Below are 20,897 nucleotides of genomic sequence, written 5' to 3' on the forward strand. Positions count from 1 at the left end.
TTGTCATGAGAAAGCGGATTCCGTTGGTGAAATGCTTTCAGTATAAAAACGAGAGAGAGAGCGATCAGCTGATCGCTCTCAAAAGCCGGCTATTGTGAATGATCAGCTGATTGCCTGGCTGCCGGCTTTTATGAGAGCGATCGTTCACAGAAGCTGGTTGGATCAGCTGATCGTTCACAGAACTCGGCTGATCGTTTGGCCGCCGAGAGAGAAACATTGATTTGAATGATTAAAACACAAGATCTGAGCATGCGTAGTGAAAACAAAAAGGATTCCGCTGCTCAAAAATCGTTACATGCTGCGTTCCTGCCGCCCGACAGTCAGTCATTCCACGACTGATCAGTTGGGCAGCGGATGCAAAGCAAGGGCATCAGTCGCAATCCGCCGCTCATACAAGTCTATGGGAACAACGGAATCCGCTAAACGGATTGCGTTGTTTATCAGAGTGGCGGATTGACGGATCCTAAACGGAAATGTGAACATAGCCTTATTGTTCACATTTTTATTCCAAATGCCTTTGTAGGTCTGAAAAATCATCACTTAACCCTTGCCAACCTGCCTGGTCTCTCCCCCTGGCCTTTGTTGACAAGCATGCAGTTGTGATATTACAATTACAGCAGGTAACCACTGAACGCATCTGTCTTGATATAGAAGATGCTAAGCGCTGTGATAGTCAAGAAAAACCAGGGCAGTGGCTTAGAGGCATCACTGTAGCAAAGATTCTTTTTTTTTTTTTTTTTTATTATTATTTTTAGCTAGACCAATTATTTGGAGGAAAATAAAAAAAAAAAAAAAAAAAAAAAATGGAAAAGCACCAAGGTTACTTACCGGTAGCCGGTGTTTCGAGAACCCATGTCAGCACCCATATAATCACATGGTGCTGTCATGAGTGAAGGGAAAACACCAGGGTTACTTACCGGTAGCCGGTTTTTCCAGAACCCATGACAGAATCACGTGATTATATGGGTGAAGGGAAAACCTTGTTAAATTTAGACAAGATATTGACTTCTGTCAGTACTTACTCAATGGCAGCTTGTTTTTGCAGTTTTTCCCTTTCCCAAGATGATAGATTAAGGTCACCACCTAAAAGCAGACGAGGTTTGAAATCGTAAATCTGATGGCAATGCACAAATGGAAAACCTGTGGATAATCTCTCTTTTAGATACAAGGCTTCAATGAAAGCCAAACTGCTAAATACAAAACAAAAACATATACATATACATATACATCTGAACTGCCCTGCAGAGACCGTCACTTTCCACCAGAAGGGTAATCACTAGGGATGATCGAATATCACAAAATATTCAGTTTCGCGAATATTCGATGCGCAATGTAAGTCTATGGGAAGCCCGAATAGTTGCCGAATTGCAGAGTTTCTCATAGACTTACATTGTGCATCGAATATTCGAAAATAGTCGAATAGCGGTGACCTATTCGTCGGATATGGGCGTAGCCGAATATTTGAGGTATTCGATCATCCCTAGTAATCACCTAGAACAGAATTGAAAACCTACTTACCTTTAAGGTGATTCACAAAATACAACATGACAACTGCTACAATGGCCACTGCAAACAGAAAGGGACAAAACCATGAGAACCGCAGAAAAGGTTATATCAAACACAGGTAAGGAAACCTTAATGAAGCACATACTCCTCTTAATGATATAAAAGCCAAAAGGAGGAATATATCAATACTGACATATCATACACCAGTGCACTAGACTGGACATCACTGGATTTAATGGAAGCCTCTAGGTAAATTTTATTACTTTTTCAGTCAGTGCAATTGGAAATAAAACGTAGAGATAAGCTGGTGTAGATTTGCTCCATAATGCACACCATTTTTTTATTCTGTAAATTAAAGTAAACCTGTTGGAAGTGGGGCGCATCATTCCCTACACTAAGACCCACCCATTATTTAGTAAGGAAACAAAATCGGCAAGTAGCTTTTCCCTACAGCACATAACCGCTGCGGCCAATCACTTGCCCGATTGGTGAGGTTGATGTAGCCAGCATTAAACCTGATTAGTTGCAGTGAGATGTCACTGCTGCAGACTGTAGCAGCGTTGGAGTCACAGTGGACAAAAAGCTCGGTTTGCTAGTTTTACATAAGGCAAACTTATGGACGGACAAAGTTAATCCCAAACTAAGCTTGAGATTTTATATCTTAATAGGACCGGATATTAAAAAATATTATGTAATGAATTTAATAAAATCCTTACTGCAGATGCAGGCGCTGAAGAAAACTTCTAGGAACAGATATCCTCGTGAATCCAATATGACACCAGCAAGAATGGCAATAATTGCGAGACCCAGGTTCTGGATAGACTGCATACTGCAAGGTGAAGAAGATTAGTACTGTGTGTTCATGTATGATTTGTACAATATCATTACACATATTGGGTACACGTCTACCCTTGGGGATCTACAGGCAAAAAAAAAAAGCTGGGAAGAATTTTACTTACAATCCATATGCAGTTCCCAACTGATGCTCAGGGACTACAAAAGCCACCATGGGCCACAGCGCACAAGCCAGAAGGGAATAGGAGACTCCTAACAAGCTCTGTTGAATGAGAAGCCAACATTACTGGAAGGTATGCATTCATCTCCACAGAACGTATCCCTATACAACTGCTCACAAATCATAGTCACTGGCTTATAACAGCAGGAAAAGATATTTTGAACAGACCAATAAATATCTTGTAAAAACATTTTTTGAGCTACAAAGATTTTGACTTTATCTTGGTGAATTGCAAATTTAGCCAACTGCAATGTATTCTAAAGGGTAAGCACTGCGCTGAAAGGGCCCAGATTGGTAGCAAACAGTGCGCAACATTGAATCTGGTTAGCTTCAAAGTAAGGGACAGGAAAAAAAAACTAGCAAGTAGAGTTGGTGCAGGCCGGCTGCGGTGGTGAGTCAGCAGCCCTGCAAGGGGGGGGGGGGGGGGGAAGCTGTGCAAGGACGGGTAGTACTCCAGGGATGCCGTCTAGTATTTTAGTAAGAGAACAGATTATGCAGATATATTCAGTGCTTTTATTATATGGCTAAATATAAATCAGTAGAGGTTGTATTTGGTTTTTCAATATAAACAAATACACTAATGGGAGGTGGAGGAGGTGTGTTTATTTTCTAATTTTAAGCAAAGGAAAATTGACAATTACGTTTAGTATTTTGAGTTTGACGACAGGTTGACTCAATGTTCCCATAAGAAATATGCACCTTTTCAATTGTGTTATACGGATAAGGCCTTAAGTATTATTGTGTTTCTTTTGTTACGTTTAGGAAAATGGAAAATTTAATGGAGGGTTTCGTCTCAAAAAAAAAATAAATAAATAAAATAATTCTGATTTAAAAATGTTTAATTTCATTTCCTACAAGGTTTACAACTTGAATCTTATTGTAAGATACACATGTTGCAGTGAGATGCCATTGTATCCCAATCACAGAGAACTGCATCACAATATGGACACGCATCACAATATGGACACAGGCTTAGAAGTCAATAAATGATCAGTGTTTAGAATTCCAAATAAGCAATTACTTTCAGGAAAAGGAGCTTCACACTTGTGTGTGTACAAGATCCCCAAAAAAACAAAACAAAAAAACACACCACACACACACACCACACACACACACACACACACACACACACACACACACACACACACACACCACACACCACACACCACACACCACACGCTAATAAAGTGGCATTATCTTGAGTTTTAATCGTTCTTACCATAGCAATCCAGGGATTCCATAACGTAAAGGCCAGCATGAGATGGGCAGTAAGAGTAGTCACCACCGCGCACATAACCCAGATAATGTTCTTCCCGATTCGGTCAACCATAAAACCAAATACAGGTGACAGAGGTGCAGAGATGATATACACCACACTAAAAGTAAGAAAAAAGGCAAGGACGTAAAAAGAAAAAAAAAATAAGAAGCCAGTCTATCAATACATTCTGTATTCCACACTTGCTCCTTCATATGAAGTAAAGGCGTACCTGTTTATGGCTCCTGCTTGAAGAGGTGAAAAATGAAATTTCTCAATGAAGAAAACCCTAAAAGAACAGGACACAATGTCACATATTAATGATATCCCAAATACAGCTCAGCCATGTAGTCTTGGTCATTATGGCTTGTAGCATTTTTAATGCATTTCCCCAAGCTTCATGCACTCTGTTGTATTGCTATAATGGAGGTGGGTCTTCTTCAGTCACCCCTCATTTTCCCCAATATCACTATGAGCCACCCTTGTGTTAATAGGACGGCAATCATTTGAAAGGCTACCATAGAAATATTACAGACACAGCAAAGAAAACGCTTAATTGAGAAAGCATTCAGAATCAGCTGAAGTCCAAGGGTGCTGGGAAGGGGACCAGAAGCAATCTCAGAGGGGTTGTCGCCCCTTTAATATAGTGAAAGTGGCCAAATTGCTTAAATCAAACTAAAAAAAAAATAAAACTAAATGTGATAGAATACGGACTCCCAACAATCTGACATGCTGGAACACATCTAGCTAGCACATAATGTGTACTTACTTTCCAAGGCCAATGAAAGGGAAGACAGCAACATAATAGCAGACACATATTAAAAAGATCAACCACAGGCTGAGCGAGAAGTCCTTGACATCAGTCAGCTTAATGACTTCACCTAGAATAAAGCAGCCCAGCATGAGTGATGGTTCAGTCTGCCCTATACACTGACAGGTACAGTACAGATCCTACCAGTTTTTCCTTGCTCTTTCTTCAGTATTTTTTCAGCTCGCTTATCCAGATAGCCAAGTACTAGGGCACAAGTCAGCGAGAACAAACACGTCACTGCACCTGCAATAGGAAAACAACATGTAAGGACACCAAATGCAATCTAACATCACAAATGCGGTCTACATATGACCTGCATGTATAATATTCCTATGTAGGGCATGAAAAGAGTGCTGTGGTGTGCTAAGGAGTTCCCTTGGTTCATTGAATTCATGTACACTGTACCCAATGTATCCTGCACCAAAATCTCCATACACAGACTAAAGTTGTACAAACTTAATAAAAATAAAACACCAATGCCACAATATCATCAGATGCTTGCTACATAGTATAGACACCAATCTTCTAGCTAAAGCAAGCAATATACACAGCTTAAAATTTCAAAAATGCTTTATTAACAATAAATTCTGGTAAAAATGAATCAAAATGGGACCACCCAGATGACAGACGGAATACACATGGGGGACACGGCACTTGTGGTGAGATCACACCACCATATACCAGCAGGATAGTAAAAAAGGTTATTAGACTATGTGCCTAGCAGTGGAAGTCACAGCCAATTACAAAGTATATAAATAATTAATAAGTTACTATGTGTAAGGACAGGGAGATTAAAATTGCAAGGCACAAATCATATTACCAAGAAGTAAAGTATCCAAAAGGTATCAGTACAGCGGCCCCCACGAACACTGACGCGCGTTTCGCAGCTACCGTGCTTCGTCCACTCCTGGACTCTCACTGTCCTTACACATAGTAACTTATTAATTATTTATATACTTTGTAATAGATTGGCTGTGACTTCCACTGCTAGGCACATATTCTAATAACCTTTTTTTACTAACCTGCTGGTATATGGTGGTGTGATTATCTTACCACAAGTGCCGTGTCCAACATGTGTAATTATTCCATCCATCATCTGGGTGGTCCCATTTTGATTCATTTTTACCAGAATTTATTGTTAATAAAGCATTAATAAAAATAAATCAAACCAGACAGGCACTATCCAGTGCAGATCGGAGCAGCGGAGGAATGAGGTTAGGTGCGTAGCTTTATTTTTAATTGACACTACGTTGTGGGGACATCATATTATGATGGGAGCTATTGATCAAGCTACAATGACCCATGACAACACATCGCAGACATGCCAGTGAGGGGGTCAGAAGAGTGCACCCCCCTGCCAGGATGCATTAGGTGCTGCTTTCAGTAGATGCTGTCAGAGCACCGCTCCATCCGCAGCTGTTAGAGGCATCTGAAGGGAAAGATGCGGGCTTAGTGTGCCTAGTCCATCATAAGTCGTTAAGGTGTTTAGGTTTAGATCGAGCGAGGCATAGCGAGAGGGTTACAAAAAGTAACAAACATGATAATCATATAGTGTACATTATGTGTAAGAAGAGACTTACCAATCATGAGGGTTATACCAAGCGTCGTGTGACCAGTGGAGCCCACAGCATCCTTTATCCGCTCGTACACCAGGCCCATGACATTCATGTTTACAGTACTGCCCTGAAACAGAACATTTAAGGAGGCTAATTAAGACGTACAAAGACTACAGTATAAATGGTACTGTGGTTTATGTAAATGGGGGAGCACTTCAGAGAATAAGATGATTACTAATGAACAATTGGCATATTTCATTGACATTTCCAAAAACAGAAACTTAGAAGAAAAACTTAGATTAACATAACTCAAGCCATATTTGCATCTAAAAAACTGGCGGGGGCAGAGGAGTGGGTCACAGGAGTCAGGAGAACGGATGGAAGGTGAATGGAGTAATTTAATTTTTCTTATGTGTTTGGCATAACGGGAGGCATATATAACAGGATGAGCCCATAACGGGGACATATATAAGCAGAATGGGCCCAGGATGTGGGAAATTAGAATAGAATTGGCGGACATCATCCTCATAACAGTGTCAGCAGCAGATCTCTCTCCCCCCGCCCCCTATAACAGTGCGTCATAACTACTTTTTGTTTACCTATTTTCCACCTCTAAACCTAATGCGTCTTATGGCACGGTGTGTCTTAGTCCAAGAATTATGGTAGTTACACAAATTTATACAATCCAATTTTAATCACCACAATGGTTTATAGAGGCCAATTACACAGTGATAGTAATGGCCAATAATTTCTTGGAAGCAAATTTGCAGTATACAAAAGATCACAACGTACAATGCATATAACCAAGTGTGTCCTGTGTTAATTTGTAACCAAAACACTGCCACCATGTGACAGGAAGAGCACATGACACCGTAAGAAGTTATATTTGTGGACCAATAGAGAGGGACATGACAATATTTTATACTGTAGAGGAAGCTGTGGCCCACACTTGTTGGCTGGGGATTCAGGGAGAACAATGTCACAAAACCCACTCTACAGGATAACAGAAGGCGGCTTCTACTACACAGTGTCCACATTGAAGCACTGTATAGGAATGCACAGCATGATGTGGCTACACTCATAAGGGATCACCACATAGATTAGTACCAAGAACAAACAGATAGAGAGATAGATAGAGATTATATATCTCTCTCACACGATATCGCACATACGCGCTCTCACACGCACAACATCCGGAGATACCACATGCTTCCGGCCATGTGATCCTCCGGCAGGTCCTGGAAGGTTACTGCACGCACAGTATCGCCGCCGAGAAGTAAGCGATATCACTGGATGTTGTGTGTGTGTGTGTGTGTGTGTGTGTGTGTGTGTGTGTGTGTGTGTGTGTGTGTGTGTGTGTGTGTGTGTGTGTGTGTGTGTGTGTGTGTGTGTGTGTGTGTGTGTGTGTGTGTGTGTGATCTGATGTGTGTTCCGCCACTGCAGGACCTTGATGCGCTCACCTGCTCCCGGTCGGTGTCTGGTGAGTATGACTGCGGGGTCTTCTTTCTTCTGTCTTCTCTCTTCTGGGGGTGCCCGCTGCCTATAATGAAGTGTCTTGCAGGGTCTTTAAAATCTTTCACCGCTGCATGACACTTAATTATTGACCGCAGCGTATGCCGGCTCCCTGCACATGTGTACCGGGAGCCGGTGTTCGCTGGTAACCATGATACACATCGGGTAACTAAGGGAAGCGCTTCCTATAGTTACCCGATGTTTATCATGGTTACCAGCGTACACCGGCTCCGTCACGATCCCAGCATCGCAAGGTTATGTCTGGGCTGGGGGGGAATCGGGGCTTCGTTTGAATTCGGGGGAAGGGGCGTGGCCCAGCGGTCGATGCGTGCGGAGGGTCGGGGCCAGCTGCCAATCCATGCGGGGGAGGAGGGGGCCAGGCCGAGCCCAACGGCCAATCCGACAGTTGTCACTCTAACGACACTGTCACGGTGACACAATTTTGGAGCAAGACATACAGACTGAATAAGGATAGATAGATCTATCTATCTATCTATCTATCTATCTGCGATCGGATGTGTGCGTGTATGCGATCGGCTGTGTGCCTGTATGCGATCGGATGTGTGAGTGTCGGCAGAAGGCAGGGGAGCACGGCGTGCAGCACAGCTGCTGGGACCGCCCACCGGAGGGCACAGGGAGAAGTGGGGTGTGAGTGTATGCGATCAGATGTGTGCGTGTATACTGTCTGATGTGTGACTGTGGAGCACGATAGGGGGTGCGCAGCATGGGGGGGGGTGGAGCACGATGGGGAGTGCGCAGCATGGGGGGGGGGGGATGGAGCACGATGGGGGGGTGCACACCCACACACACACACTGGGAACCACAAACACCGCCCTACACAGACACACACACACACACAAATATACGCACATACCACGCAACACACACACACACACACACACACACACACACACACACACACACACTGGGAACCACAAACACCGCCCTACACAGACACACACACACACAAATATACGCACATACCACGCAACACACACACACACACACACACACACACACTGCACAAAACATACCTCCCCCAAAACACACACGCACTCCACACCCACACAAACCGCGCAACACACACACAATGCTGCTGACACACAGCGCTCCACAAACGCAACACACACAACGCAACACACAAACACCACCGCTCACACACCCCCACACCCAGAACATTTACAGCGCCCTACACAAACACTGGCAACTACACACAACAACATCGATAATATGGGAAAAAACATACATTAACTACACAATAAATTCTAGAATACCCGATGCGTTAGAATCGGGCCACTTTCTAGTATACATATAATTGCCTTATTCTGTCTGTCTATCTTGCCCCAAAATGACGTCATTACAGTGACAACAGTCGCCACACTGCGCGCGCTAAAGAGCCTGCGACCAACGGCTCAGCTAACAGCCCGAACTACGGGCCAACAGGACGACGTCCGTTACAGTAACCCACAGAAATTTATAGTCACATTCCTGCTAATTATTGGAAAAAAAAAATAAATAATATATTTTTTTTTTCTAATTATTATTTATTTTTTTTCCCAATAATTAGCAGGAATGTGACTATAAATTTCTGTGGCTTACTGTAAAAGCAGTGCAACATCCACAAAAAAAAAAAAATATAAATAAACACATTCTGGAAGGATTGCCCAACCCAAGTAGTGTTTTAGTGTAAGTGTCAATTCCCCTTTCAGTCCTCAGAGCAACGGACATAACTGCAGTGGTAATAGTGCACCAATGTCTTTTGCGTACATTAAGTTTGGATGTCATTAAACTCTTATTTTGATGACCAATTTAATGCTTTAGACAGGCTGCAGTTCTTAAAGACAAGGCAGTCTCATGCACAGCTTAAAGAACAGAAAGATTACATAGTTGATGTACTTATCAGTAAGCAACACAGATTTACGTGAACGCACCACTCTGGCCATGCTGAGCTGTAATCCAAACACCAGGTTCAGCTCCTTTCCTTTGAACCAGCTTACTGCATACGTATTCTGTGCAACAGCAAGCGATTCCCCACCAATCCTGAAAAAAACATTGGAAGAACATCTCTGATGTGGAGCCAGTCATACAAGCATTTTATAAAGTAGAGGAATAGGTTTCACCTTATTCATTCCCAGGGGAGGTAATTGAGGAATCACATCCCAGGAGCAGTCAGGGAAATGTAAGCAGCTGCAGTATACATTGGAGCATGTGTATGTAGTATGAATACATGTACACCATGAATAGCCCGACTCCAGAAGAGCAGGTGCTTGTAGTGACTCTTCATTGGGACTCGTAGGGTCAGGGACAAATCATTAAGCATGTTGGTGCAAGAGTTGTTACAGTGGACCTTTCATTAGTTTGAGCGTGTGAAATTGGCCACATTATGGAATAGCAGCTGCAGAGCGCTTGTAAAGTTGAGATTTTAATTACCTCTAAAACCAAGGGGCATGACAAGAAATTTATCGCTAAGGGTTTAGGTGAAATATGTACCGTATTTTTCGCTTTATAAAGACGCACTTTTCCTCCCAAAAATTTGGGAGGAAAATGGGGGGGGGTGCGTCTTATATAGCGGTACCTGGGGGGGGGTTCCTGTCTGAGGCGATCGGGCGGCCGGGTGCCTGTGGCTGCATGCAAGCGGCCGGGTACCTGTGATTGCGTGCGGTGGCAGCCAGGTACCCATGGCTGTGTGCGGGCGGCAGCCAGGTACCCATGGCTGTGTGCGGGCGGCAGCCGGGTGCTGTGTGCGGGCCCACACACAGGCACCCGGCTGCCGCCCGCACACAGCACCCGGCTGCCGCCCGCACACAGCCACGGGTACCCGGCTGCCACCGCATGCAAGCACAGGTACCCGGCCGCTTGCACGCAGGGTGGGCGGGCAGCCTGCTGGCTGCCACTCTGTGCGTGCGGCTGTGCAGCAAGTTACCAGTTGTCCGCGGTCCCACTTTCAAATGATGGCGCCGGTGGAGCTCTTGGATGAGAGCTCCATCTGCGCACGCGCTACTCCGGGAGTCAGCACGTGCGCAGATGGAGCCCTTGGATGAGAGCTCCATCTGCGCATGCGTCGCTCCGGGCGCCATTACTTGAAACGGGACCGCGGACACACTGGAAAAACACCACATCCGTCTGCTCCACCACTGAGCAGTCGCCGCCGCTGCCACCACTGAGCAGTCCCTGCCGCTGCCACCACTGAACCGGGACCGCGGACACTCACTGCACCGGCCTGCTGCACGGCTCACCCGCCGCCGCTGCTGCCGCCACCACGGACCCCACGGCTCCTGCCACCACGGACCCCGCTGCCACTGACCCACCGTGCCTCCTGTGACCCAGCTTCACCACCACTGCTGCCCCCCTCCAGTAAGAGAACACCGGAGTATAAGACGGACGCCATTTTTCTTTTTTTTATGTCTAAATTTGGGGTGCGTCTTATAAAGCGAAAAATACGGTAATTACTTACTGGTAGTGTGTTTTTTGGAATCCATGACAGCACCATGGATATATGGGTGTCGTCATGGGTGGTGGGAGACAAAAAGAGGAGAAAAAAAAAAAAAACAACAACACATGCCCCTACAGATGATTAGGTCAGGCTTTCTCCTTTGAGGTGTGTAAGGACACAGCCCTGCTATCACTGTTTGCATCTAATGAAATTCTAAGCGGGAGAGGAGAAAAATGGAAGCAGCACTTATTAGATATTACAATGTCTACGATTTTTTTTTTATTGCAGCCTAAGAGGTTTATTAAATCTGGCAATGTGGCTTTCGGCCCAGAAAAAAAAAAAAAAAGTTGATTCCATTGCTTTAGTATGTACACAAGAAAGGAACTGCTTACATTTTAGTTTAGGTGATACATTTAGATCAGTAAATCTATGCTAATGTGTTATGTTGTAAATGCAAAATGCTCACCCAAACACAAGTCGGCCAGCTTCCATCAGCCAGAAAGCATCAAACAGGGCTCCTGCTGCAAATACTACCTGAAAAGTAAAAGTTACCAACACAATCAACACTTATTTATGCTGTAATTACAGAAGGGAAATACATAGAAAATGTAAGACTGGTTAGGTTCTACTTCTAAGTGGCCTGACTGTATAGTCAGGGGGCAAATGTTACATAATAGTCAGCGGAATTTCAGGAAAACCTTGCTTGTGATACTTGGCGCAGAGTCCAGTTGTTTCCAGGGCATGGAGGGATTTCACATAGAAATCCGAACCATGCTCAGATCAAGCTCCTTAAGTGAGGATTATGCCCCTCAATTAAGACATACACAAAGGATCTGATATAGTGAGGATATAGCTCTGGTGACAGTGATATTTGCTATTTTGGGGTCTTCATGGCAGAAAAGTATAGGGAATCAATAGGATTAATAAATATGAATGAATCAATCATATCATACATCTGTTAAGTAGCAATAGAAGTGATGGGGCCATAGAGTACTAAGTCTTTGTGACATGACGTTTCTCTTATCACTGTTATATCCGTCAAGGGTCGTGAAGGGGTATCAGTCATGGAGCGTGTGCCGTTAAGCCCCATCCCCTGCCGCGGGCAGGTTGCGGCGGTCCGCGCACATAGATGTGTGCCTACATGTTACGAGTGGAATCGCATTCCACCCGTAACATTAACCCCTTATATGCACGCAGCCATGATTTTCACTTACCGCCGCCCCCCACCGGAAGTCACGTGCGTGATCACGTGACTTTCGGTGGTTGCCATGGTAGCACAGGGTCATGCGATGACGCCTGTAGCTATGACGAGTCACTTTCACTTTCACTCGGCCCGGAGCCGAATGAATCAGGAAGTGACCGTATCTGCTGTTTACAGCTGTATAGCTGTGATCAGCAGATAGATCAGAGCGAAAGGATTGCTGATCTCTATAGCCCGCTACAGGGACTAGTATTTAAAAAAAAAAAAAAAAAAAAAAAAAAAAAATTTTAAAAAAGTTCAAATCACCCTTTCACCCCACTGAAAATTAAAGGGTTAAAACAAAAATAAATACACATATTTGGTATCGCCGCGTTCAGAAATACCCAATCAAAATTTTAAATCAATTAATCTGATTGGTAAATGGTAAACTGCGTAGTGGCACAAAAATTCCAAACGCCAAAATTACAACAAAATGCAACAACAGGTGATCAAAACGTAGCATCTGGCAAAAATGGTACCATTAAAAATGTCAACTCGAGATGCAAAAAATAAGCCGTCACAGCCATAGATCCCAAAAAATGAGAACGCTACAAGTTTCGGAAAATGGCGCAAACGTACGACACTTTTATTGGAAATGCTTGTGAATTTTTTTTTAACCCCTTAGATACAAGTAAACCTATACATGTTTGGTGTCTACAAACTCGCACCGACCTCAGGCATCATACCCACACATCAGTTTTACCATATAGTGAACACTGAGAATAAAACATCCCAAAAACTATGGTGCGATCACACTTTTTTTGCAGTTTTTCCACACTTGGAATTTTTTTGCTGTTTTCCAGTACACTATATGGTAAAACATATGGTTTCATTTAAAATTACAACTCGTCCCGCAAAAAATAAGCCCTCATATAGCAAGATTGACGGAAAAAAAGAGAATTTTGTTACTTACCGTAAATTCTTTTTCTTATAGTTCCGACATGGGAGACCCAGACCATGGGTGTATAGCTTCTGCCTCCGGAGGACACACAAAGTACTACACTCAAACGTGTAGCTCCTCCCTCCTAGCATATACACCCCCTGGTAGCCAGTCCTAGCCAGTTTAGTGCAAAAGCTGAAGGAGGACATCCACCCACAAGTAGAGACAGAGTAAAACCCGGAACAACCGGAACCTCTGTCTACAACAACAACAGCCGGTGAAAACACACGGAACAAGAAACCTGCCAACAGGCAATCGGGAGGGTGCTGGGTCTCCCATGTCGGAACTATAAGAAAAAGAATTTACGGTAAGTAACAAAACTCTCTTTTTCTTCATCGTTCCTTATGGGAGACCCAGACCATGGGACGTTCTAAAGCAGTCCATGGGTGGGAATAAACAGAAAAACTGAGAAGTAGGCGAAACCTAACTTCACAAATGGGCGACAGCCTCCTGAAGGATGCGTCTGCCCAAGCCCGCATCTGCCGAAGCATGAGCATGCACTGGGTAGTGCTTCGAAAGGGTATGCAGACTAATCCAAGTGGCAGTCTGACAGACCTGCTGAGCCGTAGCCTGGTGCCTGAAAGCCCAAGAGGCACCGACAGCTCTGGTCAAGTGTGCCTTGATCCCCGGCGGGGGAGGCACTTGAGTACACTGGTAGGCATCGGAAATGGCCGACCTAATCCAACGAGCCAGGGTCGGCTTAGATGCCGAGAGACCCTTACGCTGACCAGTGGTCAGCACAAAAGAGAGGTGCACCGCCTAAGAACAGCGGTGCGAGACACATAGATCCGGAGCGCCCGCACCAGATCCAGGATATGCAACGCTTTTTCAAAGCGATTAACAGGAGCCGGACAAAAGGAAGGCAGGGAAAATGCCCCGGTTAAGGTGGAAGCAGCAACCACCTTAGGAAGAAAGTCCGGAGTCGGACGGAGAACCACCTTGTGTTGATGAAAAAACAAAAAAAAGGGGGTGACTCCGAAGATAGTGCAGCCAAAACAGAGACTCTCTTGAGGGAAATTATGGCCACTAGAAAGACCACTTTCTGTGAAAGACGAAACAAAGAAACCTCCCTAAGAGGCTCAAAGGGGGGTTTCCGGAAGCCGTGAGGACCGGATTAAGGTCCCAGGGCTCCAAAGGCTGCCGGTAAGGCGGAATGATGTGAGATGCGCCCTGCATGAAGAAGCGCACCTGAGCCAGCCGGGCGATACGCCGCTGGCACAACACTGACAAAGCCGAGACCTGTCCCTTAAGGGAATTGAGGGATAGTCCTAGCTGTAGACCGGACTGTAGAAGGGACAGGAGGGTCGGCAAGGCCAAAAGGCCAAAGGACACTTCGGAGCTCGAGTCATAGTGGAGATGACTTCAGGAGGGATACCAGAAGTCGTCAAGATCCAGGACTCAAGAGCCACGCCGTCAATCTGAGAGACGCAGAATTCTGGCGGAAAAACGGACCTTTTGAGAGAAGGTCTGGACGGTCCGGAAGATGCCATGGCAACTCTACGGACAGATGGAGCAGGTCAGGGTACCAAGCTTACCTGGGTCAGTCTGGAGTATGAGAATGACCCGACGGCCCTCCTTACTGATCTTGCGCAGGACTCTGGGCAAGAGCTAGAGGGTGAAACACGTAAGACAGACGAAGCTGGGACCAAACTTGAACCAGTGCGTCTGCCGCAAAAACCTGAGGATCGTGGACCACGGTTGGACGGCTGAGATAATCTGCCACAGTTTTCCACGTCTGGGATGTGGGCTGCGGATATGGTGGACTAGGAGTCCTTCGTCCACTGAAGAATGCGTTGAGCCTCCAACATTGCCAGGCGGCTGAGTGTCCCGCCCTGGAGTTTGATGTAGGCAAACGCTGTCGCGTTGTCTGACTGGACTCGAATGTGCCTAGCCGCCAACAAATGGTGAAAGGCTTAGAGAGCTAGAAACACAGCTCTGATTTCCAGCACATTGATCCAGAGGGCTGATTCGGACAGAGTCCAAGTGCCCTGCGCTCCATGGCGGAGATATACTGCTCCCCAGCCGGATAGAATAGCATCCTGGTGAGGATCACCCGGGACGGGGCCAGGAAGGAGCGTCCCTGAGACAGAGGGGTCGAAGCCACCACTGAAACGAGCCCCTGGTCTGTGGCGAAGCCACCACCCAGTGGAAGGAGGAAGTCCGCTTGTTCCAACAGCGGAAAATATCCAGCCGCAGAGGACGCAGGTGGAACTGGGCAAGGGAATCGCTTCCATTGACGCCACCATCTGATCCAGCACCTGTATTAGGTGCCTGATGGAACGACGTCGACCGCCAGCGGAGGGACTGCTGTTTGACTAAGGGCCGCTTCACAAGTGCCGAGAGTCTCGAATTGCGTCCCTGGATACGTGAACTTCTGGGTCGAAGTTAGAGTGGACTTTGACAGAATGACAAGCCACCCGAATTGGTTAGAGTGGCGAGAGTGAGCGAGGCACTCCGCTAACAGTCTGCACTGGATGAAGGCCAGACTAGAAGGCCGTCCAGGGCAAAAGGATCACTGCCAACCCCTAGAGGTGCAGGACCACAATCACAGCTGCCCCGACCTTGAGAAAACTCGAGGGGCCGTGGCTAACCCCAAGGGAAGAGCCACGAATTGGACCACTCCGATTGCAAAACGTAGCCAACGCTGGTGTGAAACTGCGATTGGCACATGCAGATAGGCATCTCTGATGTCGATGGATGCCAGGGAATCTCCTTGGGTCATTGATTGATCGCCGAGACTCCATGCGAAAATGCCGTACCTGAACATGCTTGAGAAGCTTGAGATCCAGGTCGGAAGGCACCGCCCTCTTCGGGGATTAGGAATAGATTTAAGCAGAAATCTCAGAACCGTTCCCAGTCGGGAACCGGTATAATTACTCCATTGGCCTGCAAGAATGCCACGGCCTGTGAGAAGGCGGCGGCCTTGGAGCAGGGGGGAGTTGACAGAAAAAATCTGTTTGGCGGCCTGGATAGAATTCTATCCTGTAGCCGTGGGAGATGGAATCCCGCATCCACTGATCGGAGACGTGTTAAAACCATACGTCGCCAAAGTGGGGAGCCTGCCACCGACCGAGGACGTTGCTGGCGTGACCAGATAGCCAGGAGGAGGCTGACTTAGTGGCATCTCCTGCGGTCCTCTGTGGACGCGGCTTCGTGCGCCATTTGGGTTTACGATCCTTGGCTGAGCAAGTGGACGAAGCCGAGGGCTTAGAGAACGATCAGATGGAGGAACGAAAAGAACGAAACCTCGACTGATTCCTGCCCTGGACAGGTTTCTGGTTTAGATTTGTGGCATGGAAGAACTCTTCCCGCCAAGAGCTTCCTTAATAATTTCATCCAGTTGTTCCCGAATAGTCTGGTCCCAGCAAAGGGGAGCACAGCAAGGAACTTCTTTAGAAGCATCTGCCTTCCACTTCCGAAGCCACAGGAGCCTGCGGATAGCGAGGAAATTAGCCGAGGCCACCGCAGTGCGGTGAGAGTCTCCAGCATGGCAGACATGGCATAGGATGAAAAGACTGAAGTCTGGAAGTTAGGCAACCATTTCGGACAGAGTCCCTGTGAGGGAATGCATCTCCTCTAGAGAAGCAGAGATGGCTTTGAAAGCCCGCACTGCTGCAAAAGCTGAGGAGAACGAGGTCCCTGCCGCCTCCATACAGATTTGGCCAGAAGGACAACCTGGCGGACAGCAAAACCTTAAGTGAGGAGCCATCAGCCACTGATACAACGGTCCGGGCTGAGCCACCTTTGGTGAATGAGCCCACTCATTGACCACCACTGGTGGAAAGGGAAAAGTGTCATCAGAACCACGCTTTGGGAAGCGTTTGTCAGAGCAGACCCTGGGCTTGGTCACAGTGGCCTGAAAACTGGAGCGGTTAAGGAACACACTCCTCGTTCTCTTAGGCAAGGCAAACTCTGGCGGATTAAGGTCCAGCACAGAATTAATGTACAGTGGGATCCTTAGAGAGGTGCCGTCAGCCACTGATACAACTATCCGGGCTGAAAGTTTAGACACCGGAGGGACTACCCTTGGTGAATGAGCCCACTCCTTGACCACCTCTGGTGGAAGGGGGAAACAGTCATCAGAACCACGCTTTGGGAGCGTCTGTCAGGACAAGTTCTGGGCTTGGTCACAGTGGGCTGAAAACTGGAGTGGTTAAGGAACACACTCCTTGTTCTCTTTAAGGTATACTGATGCCTTTCTGGCAGAGGGGGATGCTCCCCTGATACAGGCGGATGGAGGTCCAGTACAAATATAATGGACATAATCAAATCATTAGCATCTGCATCACCTTCGGACAGATCAATGGTACATGAAGTAGTGTCCGAGCCCCTAGTAAGACATCCTCCCCGTCAAGAGAGTCAGCTCGTGAATTAGAGCTGCGGGACGGGGAAGGACAGGGGACCCTGCGTCTCCGTTTTAGGAGGACGGGGTCTGAGACCATGTGAGCTTTGCTGAGCGAGCCGTAGCAGCAGAAGCGCCCTGAGAAGGGAGCTAATGCATGCTCAGCAGAGTCCAGGACCGCTGTCCCCTGGAAGAGCGGATTCTACCCCAACCGGGGGTTCAGCCACTGGAGTCGGAGCAGCTGGAGGGACCACTGATGAGCCTCCAGGCTGAGGGACCACTGTTTTTATGTGCTCGGTACAGGCAGTACGAGTCTACATGCAGTGCATATTAAGAACAGCCTTGCAGCCTTGCTCTGATGTGAGACATGCTGCAGAAGTGGGGGCTCTGTCCAGAATGACCCCCAGCAGAGTATATAAACAGAGAATATAAGCAGCTGCACAACCGGAGGTTGTGGCTTGCCAGACCGTTTAACATACACTTCTGTGCCCTCCAGACCCCCAGCCCAGGCCCCCATTTGTCACAATGTGGAATCTCTGTGCCTATGCAGACACTGAGAACGCTGAGAAAATGGCGACCGGAGCGAGGAGAGGGGGCGGGGCCTACTCTGAGAGCAGGCAAATGAGGTAGACAGGGGAGGGAATCCTTCCTCAGTGAGGAGTGTCCGTTCCCTGTGCTCAACAGCCGCTGGGCGGAGCTGCACTGTCCCTCTGCATGACTGACATGCAGGGGCAGTGAAAACCGAAACTAGGCCTCGGGCGAAGCGGTTCTCCAGTGAAAACTGGCGAACTGGCCGGAAATGTTAACACAATCATAAAACACTCTCCCCAATAAATAAAGTAAAAGGGACCCCTGGAAAGACCACTTTCTGTGGTAAAAACGTCTCAGTACTTAGCTTGTGAGACGCAGGTGCCAGGTCCCTGGGAGGTGAGCGCTCCGTCCGGCAGAATCCTGAAAGGGCTGCGGATGGAGACCGGTCTCCTGCAAAGCAGTGAGAACCGTGATGGCTCCCACTTCAAGCCAGAGCCCCAGGGGATGGTGAAGGAGCGCGGCATGTGAAGGCACCAGCCTTGGAAAATCAACCTTAACAGCACCGCCGACACAGTGGGGTGAGAAGGGACATGCCGGGAGTCCAGACTGGACCCGCTTTTCTTCCAAATCTTTGAAATCCAAAAAAATCAGAGAATGCATGTGTGTGTGTGACCTCCTGAACACAAAGCATTGAAACTGGCTAGGACTGGCTACCAGGGGGTGTATATGCTAGGAGGGAGGAGCTACACGTTTGAGTGTAGTACTTTGTGTGTCCTCCGGAGGCAGAAGCTATACACCCATGGTCTGGGTCTCCCATAAGGAACGATGAAGAAAATAAAAAAGTTACGGCTCTCGGAAGAAGGGGAGCAAAAAACAAAAACCGCAAAAATGGAAAGTGCCCTGGGGCTGAAGGGGTCAAAGGGAACCAGTCACCTGATTTATGCTGCCTGAACAACAAGCAGCGGCAAAGTCTTTGGCTCAGTTATTGCAGTCGTGTGTTATATTCTGAAATGCTGTAGACCGAGAATGTGCATCTCACATGACGAGTCTGGGACAGGTCCTTGGTGACTTCTCTGGACCTCAATCCTTTTTGCTTTTAACTGACAGATGTCCCCAAATGCACACAGGGAGAAATCTATCAAAGAGACGTCGCCAGGAACTGTCTCGGACTAGTCATTTCAGGTACAGTCGCTGGGCGGCTTTACAAAGAGTTTATTCAGAAATGCTGCAGCCTTTCATAGTAAAACCTACCTGGCTGCAATCACGCAGTTAGTGAGACTCGTTCTGTCCGTGGTATGGGCAGCATGAATAAGAAGACAAGCTGCCTTTAAGTTACCATATCTTTCGTTTTAAGATGCACCGGATTAGAAGATGCACCCCAAAATGAGAATGGGGGGGGGGGGGGAGAAACCACACACGATGTCCATCTTATAATCTGGTGGTGTGTTACTGGAGGGGGCGGCAGCGGAGCGGGGTCTGAGGAGAGCGGGGCGGTGTTACCGTCTGTGTAACGGGTGTCCCAGGTGCTCGCTGCGGACGGCAGCGCTAAGAGGCTTTGCTGCAGGCAGTGAGGCAGGGGCCACCATCCTGAATGTCAGTGGTGCTGACTTTAAAGAAATGGTGTAAGGAGTCGGCGCACGCGCAGACTGAGCTATCAGCTCAATAAACAAGCCTAGTTTCATCTGCCACCTCTAGGCAGCATTTTCCTTGCTGCTGTGAGATCAATTGGCTGGAGGCGGCGTGTGCGTAGATGAGATCCGAGAGCTGTACCTGCACATGCACTGACTCAAAGCACGATAATTTTAAGCCCGCACCGCCGACATTTAGGATGGTGGTCCCTGCCTCACCCACTGCGGCGCTGGAGAGCCCACAGAGCAGCAGAGCCCACCACTCCACATCGCTCCTGCCTCCTGTGACCCCTTCTCCAGCACACACCAGCAAGCTATATTCGGCTTATAAGACGCACCACCCATTTTCCTCGCAAATTTTTGGGAGGAAAAGTGAGTCTTATAAATCCGAAAAATACGGTATATGGTTATGAATGTATTATTGCACTGGTGCTTACCTGCCCTGCACAGACAAACAGGCTAAAAATTATAGTTCCCAATCTGTAAATGGAGAAAAAAGACAAATCACTCAGATGATTATTACTTCACTTTTCTTATGACAGTGCTATTATAGCTCTAATTCCCTTCCAACACAAAGCTGAGAGCCATCAACTCAAGAATACAGTGCTGGGTACCAGTCACTAATCCTGTGATCAGAACACACACTATAGGTGCAGAACTGGTTTATCCCAAGCAACACGGCTATATCAGGAGAACTATACTACATTTCTAATTGGAGGCATTTGCTGCGGCTTATACTGCTACCACTACATATGGGGGTAGGGTCTTTGAGATGGGAATAAGCCTTTAAAGGACAGGATTACGTCACGTCTCAATACAGAGATCAGTGCATATATACAAATCCATAAGTTTTCTGACAGCATTGCTATATATGTTATGCTCTTTTTGGCAGCATAAGACGTACGTGTAAATGCCAACATATTTTGGAACAAAAACTTATGTGGCCAATAGAAGGTTTTTGAGAGAGACCTACCGAATTCCAAACACTCGGTCAATGAGAAATCCTCCAAAGAAGCAAAGAACAACATTGGGCCAGGAATAAAAGGCATATAGTTGCATGAAATCAGCCGTGTTCACCTTCATGTCCTATAGTATAAAAAAAAATAAATAAATAAACTTTAAAAAAAA

General features: G+C 46.7%; 1 protein-coding gene across 2 annotated transcripts in view; it reads right to left on the minus strand.

Moving 5' to 3' along the window:
- The window catches only part of MFSD1 (major facilitator superfamily domain containing 1), a 42,051-nt gene extending 21,196 nt beyond the window's left edge, over nt 1–20,855 (minus strand). Inside the window, exons 1-13 of one of the 2 annotated variants that reach the window (XM_075340679.1) lie at nt 20,743–20,855; nt 20,207–20,249; nt 11,555–11,622; nt 9,587–9,695; nt 6,168–6,270; nt 4,732–4,830; nt 4,546–4,657; nt 4,009–4,065; nt 3,741–3,897; nt 2,466–2,563; nt 2,223–2,335; nt 1,519–1,566; nt 1,023–1,083 (exon numbers count right to left, since the gene is read on the minus strand). In XM_075340679.1, the coding sequence (XP_075196794.1) occupies nt 1,023–1,083; nt 1,519–1,566; nt 2,223–2,335; nt 2,466–2,563; nt 3,741–3,897; nt 4,009–4,065; nt 4,546–4,657; nt 4,732–4,830; nt 6,168–6,270; nt 9,587–9,695; nt 11,555–11,622; nt 20,207–20,249; nt 20,743–20,852 (1,178 nt within the window). In that variant the 5' untranslated portion in view covers nt 20,853–20,855. The remainder of the gene's footprint in view (nt 1–1,022; nt 1,084–1,518; nt 1,567–2,222; nt 2,336–2,465; nt 2,564–3,740; nt 3,898–4,008; nt 4,066–4,545; nt 4,658–4,731; nt 4,831–6,167; nt 6,271–9,586; nt 9,696–11,554; nt 11,623–20,206; nt 20,250–20,742) is intronic. The other variant, XM_075340678.1, reaches the window with a different exon arrangement.
- Between the last annotated feature and the right edge of the window lie 42 nt (nt 20,856–20,897).

The sequence above is a fragment of the Anomaloglossus baeobatrachus genome, chromosome 3, assembly GCF_048569485.1.
Source record: "Anomaloglossus baeobatrachus isolate aAnoBae1 chromosome 3, aAnoBae1.hap1, whole genome shotgun sequence".
Classification (NCBI taxonomy): domain Eukaryota; kingdom Metazoa; phylum Chordata; class Amphibia; order Anura; family Aromobatidae; genus Anomaloglossus; species Anomaloglossus baeobatrachus.